The sequence below is a fragment of the Styela clava genome, chromosome 15, assembly GCF_964204865.1.
Source record: "Styela clava chromosome 15, kaStyClav1.hap1.2, whole genome shotgun sequence".
NCBI lineage: Eukaryota > Metazoa > Chordata > Ascidiacea > Stolidobranchia > Styelidae > Styela > Styela clava.
In genome coordinates this window covers 14,760,378-14,766,612 of record NC_135264.1, presented here as the reverse complement: position 1 = coordinate 14,766,612, position 6,235 = coordinate 14,760,378, and the positions used below count along the sequence as shown (strand labels likewise).

The window sequence follows — 6,235 nt, the reverse complement described above, 5'->3', positions numbered from 1 at the left end:
ATGATGAAGAATAATGTGAATTAGGAATATTGTGCCAATGACTTAAAGTGAGGAGTGAGAATGAATATGTGGTCTCTAAACCATTTGATGATCTTCTCCAGGAAGAGGCATGGGAGCATAATGATAAGGATGAATCATTCCCTAATACCAATAAAAGTTGACTTTCTAGCTCAAAATAACAAACATAATCAGAGTGGCCCACAATGTTGGCCAAGATGTATGACTGCTGGCTGTTTAGGTTACAATTCAAATGGATTGCATAGTACAAAATAAATAGCAAGTATATCGCCATTCACAAAATTTTTGACCACTTTCATTTTGAACATTGTAGGATTCAAAGATGTAAAACGGGTTTTCTTGTGCTTTGAACTCACTAACAACAGGTTCTTTCATTTCAGAAAACTATTGTGAACTAGATTTGAACCGTCATGTAAATAGCAAGTATTAGTGATAGGGAATCTACACAACTCATGGGTGCCGCTGCTCGATAACCAAATTTGGTTTCTCGCGGCTCCCCTCACCCTGAAATGCCTTTTATTTATTTATTGCAATTTGTATATCAAGTGTGCATTTAGTATGGTGAGAAAATAAACTACTGATTACTGATTACTCATGTGCTGCCAATCAAGCGTAATATTTCTGTAAGAAATTGCAAATAGACCAGCAAATACAACAATATAGCACAATAAATTTTTTAATGCTGGTCCTGATCTTTATTAAGAGCAGTAATGTTAATATAATACAATCTCAGGTAGATGTTGCATAAACTTTCAACATTTTTTTTTTGTAATTTTCTAAACTCTGTAAAAGGTGATTTATACCGGTTCCCTCAAAATAGAAAAATATAATAGATTACTTAGTTATTGAGCCCGATTTGCCAACACCATGTTGCCTTTTAGTACCGGTAGGTATTAAGTAAAAATCATTTTTGATATTTTCATGAAGCAATGTTTCGTCTTATAGTAGTTTCTTTTTTCTGATAATATCAAGCATTCATAGTATTGTTTTACCAACATGAATGGTTTGGAAGTATTCTTCAGTTTCCACTTATTGATTGGTTTTCAACATTGAGAAAATGTCATGTCTTCAAATCTACATATTGCTACTTGGTGCTCGTTTATTTTTAAATTGTCTAAATGTGAACTTCTGAATTTGCCAACTTAAATTATCTTCATTGTAATATTCGTAAGTTGCCACTAAGTAATAAATGCAATGATCCAAAATCAATTAGTGTCCACTGTCCAAGCTGACAGATTCTTGACAACATTCCAACTTACAATCCATAAATCAAGGAACCAAAATAAACTTTTTTGTATATTCGATTCCCTCCGACTTTTGTACTATGTGATTATCAGTACTACAATTGGATTTTTCTTATTTGTTTTGGTTGAAACGTAAATATCCAGTCCAATTGACTATTCCAGATGTATATAATTGACTAGCGCGGTTGGGCAATTCCCTACTGTTGGTTGCATATGTGAACGAATCAGCAGTGTGATGCTTCTATGATGATACCTGTTCCATTTATGCACCAACTGTCAGGTCAATTAATGTTATCGAAAAGTAAAAATTTCATGTTGAACTTTTTGTCTGGTATCATTCTTAATGAAATGAATCATATTAATGCTAGAACCATGTCTTCGATTCTGTTATTTAAATCTACAATTTTAATTTATTACAATTCTATCAGATGCATTTTGAGTGTTTTTGATTATTGTATGGACAGATTTTGAAAGACGTGCTTTGGGTAGACTTCTTTGAAAAAATGAAGTTTATAAATGAAGAAAGTAGTGGTATTGGATCAATGCAGCATTTCATACCAATTTTGTTGGTCAGATATATAATCGCCAGCGCAAAGGGGTAACCAAAGTTGGAAGAGGCAATCTTTCCGAATGAGATATTTGAAATTACGCCTTTAAATAAATTCCTTAGCGAAGTAAGGCTGTGAAGAGCTCTTCAAGATAACGATTCGAGGTATCTGTGACTGCTTTTACGAGTGCTTTCAATGTGCAACGAAAGTCATCAATATTTTGTAATAGTAAACTTAGGCGGTAGCAGTGATTTCCCTACACCCCCCCTATAGGGGGTGAACACCCTCCCTAAAATTTCAAACACCCCCCCTAATTTTGAGGTGCGATTCCACACTGTAATTCCTAACTCTAGTATAATTGTATTCAAATATAACGACTATGGCATATTTATCAGTGTAGGTGAGGGGTTCCAAACCGCAGTCTGCGGGCCACTTACGGCCCGCGTAACGACTTAAAATGGCCCGCCAAAATAGTTTAACACTTCATGTGGTACCTTTTGAGTTTTAGATACCGTCTATCGTTACATCATTATCACAGTTTGAGCACGTTTATTTCGTAACAATTGAATTATACCGGTATCTTATGTATACGTATTTGTTTTAGGATTACACACTGCAGTATTTTAGATATCAGCCGTATATTAAGAAAGCTTAAAGATGTCACAAAACGAAAACTAGGCACTGAAAACAGACGTTTTTTATATGAATGGCAGCGTTTTTATTTCTTTATTGAAAAGAATCAAACTTCAGCAATTTGTCTTCCATGCCAATATTTCAGTTTTGAAGGAATACAACATTATGCGCCATTATGATCAGTTGACGCGCGTATTTCAAAATTTAATTCATTGTTTAATTCATACAAAAGTCAAACAAACATGTTCAAAATAATGTGGAATGTGTAACAAAACAAGCCATAAGTAGTCATTATGCTAGATGAGCAAGTAACTTCATTAGTCACTATCAGTTGCAAATTACTTGCTGAAAGCCGTGCTTGTTATTTATTTCTCGAGAATTCTATCAGCTAAATATTATAATTATTATTTTCATCACATAACAAACTGCCATGCTAGGTGTATCTAAAATCAAGCTTAGAGCCTATTTTGGTGCCCATTTCTCAAAATTTTCTCAGGGCGCTTGTAGCGCGCCCTGAACCCCAGCCGTGTCGCCGCGCACTTTTCATCGCTCCCTTTTTCTGGCCCTACAATTTTATTATGTTGTGTGTTTTGGCTCGCCGTCAATCAACTTGGGGGACCCCTCGTGTACATCATTTCTTAAATACATACCAATTTTTTAAGAATACAAATAGTTTTATCGCTAATAGCAAATTATTTACCACCCCCTAAATTTCGAAACACCCCCCCCCCCCTAAAATGAAAAGCTGGGGAACATACTGGGCGGTAGTGGTATCCTGCGCGATTTTCAATACAGTATTGAAAACAATTATAGCTAGTTATTTTCAATATTGCAGGCACTCTTGCCGGTGCCAGACTCAAGGAGTGTCCTTGAGTTGATGAAGAAATTCAAATAATATTTCAATATCTTCAAGTATGCACTAATTGGGGCCTTTTAACGAGCTTGAAGGCGTATATAATTCTGTCGCAGAAGGATAGGATTTACATATTCCTCCCGACGGGATTTGAACATGCTAACTCACGCAGTGTAATCAATCAATCAATCAATTTTATTCGGTCACTCTGATACAAACAAAACACAAAACAACAACAAAGGGAATACCAAACAAAATACAGAGGACCTGGAGGACGGGTATAACTTAATAAAAAAGTTAAATACGTACAAGTACGTGCCCGTCCCCCCAAAACAGGCAAAACACAATAAAACCAAAACACGATGTGACATCGGGCAATGTCTTTTAAATTCAAATGTGAGACGTGTATGTGCTTATCCTATACAGATATATGGATTAAAGAACACTCGCTGACAAAAAATGGTGATGTTGTGGGCCTACTTCAATTATATTGCAGAGGTGCAATGGCGGGTGCATTCCTAACGCTTAGCAGATGCGCCACACCACCTAGCCCTCTTTTTCGACATGTTGCCCCCCTTTGTCTTTGTAAAAGTTCATATTAGTTGCCGTACGGTATCAGATTACCACAAAGCCGTTTGCATTTAAGTTGGATGCATGCATGCATCCCGTCTTGAATATTAATAATTGTCAATTTATTTATTTCTCACCATTACGAGACGAATAGACATACATACGTACATGGTATAAGATTACTTATTATATATTTTGATGAGGGAAACCAAAAAGACCGATCAATTACTAATCCAATTTATCTTTAGGTGTCACCGGTATGTTAGTCGTTGGGTGTCACATAACATTCTTGATTGATCTCGCCCGGAGTCATTCGTTGAGCTTATTGTAGATAAACTCCGGTTCCTTGTAACCGGAGCAGATCTTGAGTTTCCTCAGTAGGTAACCTAACGGTGCCGGTACCGTGTTATTTATTCGGTTTGCTGAAGCAATGACATATAATTGTTATATGTTGTTATATGTCATTGGCTGAAGGCTAAATGGTGGTCGGTGGTTTCTGGTTTTGTTTCTTGCCGATCGTGTAAGTTGGGGAGGTTTGAGTCACGGTACCGATGAATAGAGAACGCACGCGACCGTGTCTGCGTGTGCTGAGGCTGACAGGCTGAGCCTTGACAGAGAGGTACCGGTACCGGTACCTCATATTACTGTACCGGTATTTTGAAATTTTTCTTTGTTTCAGTGTTTTGAAGAGTTTCTCATTAACGGTACAGAATTGTTTGAAACACACAATTTTATCTTTTATTTTAAACTTATGTATGATATATCAATTCCAGTTATAACTGTATAATACTGTAATACATTCTGACATTAGTTTCAACTTAACAAAATGCCTGTCACTGGAAACTATGGACAAGGAGGAGCTAGCGGACAACGTCCATCATGTTGGAGTACAATTAAAATGGGATTTGGAATGGGATTTTTTGTTGGAATGTCCGCTGGCGTTATATTCGGAACATTTGGCGGATTAAGGGGTGGAATGCGAGGAAGAGAATTAATGGGAACTATTGGAAAAACTATGCTCCAGAGTGGGGGAACATTCGGAACTTTTATGGGAATTGGTATGGGTTTGAGAGGCTGTTTATAACGTGAACTTGTGAAGAATTTAAAAAACTGTTGAAAAAAATTGCAATTCTTGTGCCTGTTTCATTGAACTATGCTCTGACAAAACCGTGACCATAATTCATTTAAATGAATCTAGTTGTAAGGTATCATAAATACAGTCAGACAGTGCTCTACTCGGTTGAAAAACAAACCACTCCCTTCCAATTCAAGAATCAAGGAAATTTGATAACGGAATCATCATTACTTTATTTCTATCAGTCTATGGCATAATTCCGACCGGTGACGCTTCATTGACGCAATGTTCAATTTATAACCTTTTTCTATTGCATGGGTTCTCAACCTTTTTTCTGCCAAGTACCCCCCCGAGTCACGAAACAATCCACACGAACCACCAGGTAATCTGACAGTGAACAAAGTTGTGATATACTGATATATTAACAATTTGTTGCAACACCAATATATTGACCATATATAACTAAATTAAATCGTCCTGTTGATATTATTGTCCTTGTCATCTGCCTAACTAATGAATTCTTAAAATCTCACCCAAGTTACAATAAGCATAATCACTTCTCCAATGCTCGCAGCACGCAGTCTTTAGAGTTTTTACAGTTTGTATGCAAAGCCTTGAATTACACATTGTTGCCTCATAATCACAACAACGCAAGATCAGGGAAAATCTATGTTTCAATTGACGCCTAGTTTCAATGGCACGCATTTTCCCATGGTAGTAATAAAGGGTATTAAAAAACAGCAACATACAAAAACTCGACTGTCATCCAAGTACTCCTGAAAATCTTCTCGTGAACCCCTTGGAGTTCGCGAACCCCAGGTTGAGAACCCCTGTTCTATCGAATGTTAACAACTAGTCCATTTCAAGAAGGGTTTGGTAGTGTTATTTTTCAACTTCGTCTTTATTTCTTGCTTTGTTTTTCACGAAACTGAGCTGTATGTAAACAGTATGTCCTTAGTCCCAATATTGAAGAAATGTGAAAGAAATCTGGATATAACAATCAAAATTTTTGTTTGCTAGCTGTCTAGAATTGCACAAAGTATTTGTTTTTTGAGAGACTTTACAAAAACAGCAACAAGTTTGATAATTCTATTACAAGCTATAATTTTTTGCTTTCTCTATAGACAACTTGAGTCTTGTGTAAAATATTCCTCAACTTAAACTCTGTTTGATAGGATAGGACCCACTGTTTTAATGTACAATTGATCATAAAATAGTGCTTTTTAAATGATTACTACAGGTTTTAAATTATTAGTTTTATAGGGTTAGGTTTTAATATTAAATCAATAAAATT

General features: G+C 36.1%; 1 protein-coding gene across 1 annotated transcript; it reads left to right on the top strand.

The window, feature by feature from the left end:
* The first annotated feature begins 4,623 nt into the window (after window positions 1-4,623).
* Window positions 4,624-6,196, top strand: LOC144432445 (reactive oxygen species modulator 1-like). Its single transcript, XM_078120588.1, has one exon. It carries the CDS (start codon window positions 4,693-4,695, stop codon window positions 4,948-4,950), a length of 258 nt encoding a protein of 85 aa, XP_077976714.1. The 5' UTR covers window positions 4,624-4,692; the 3' UTR covers window positions 4,951-6,196.
* The last annotated feature ends 39 nt before the right edge of the window (window positions 6,197-6,235 follow it).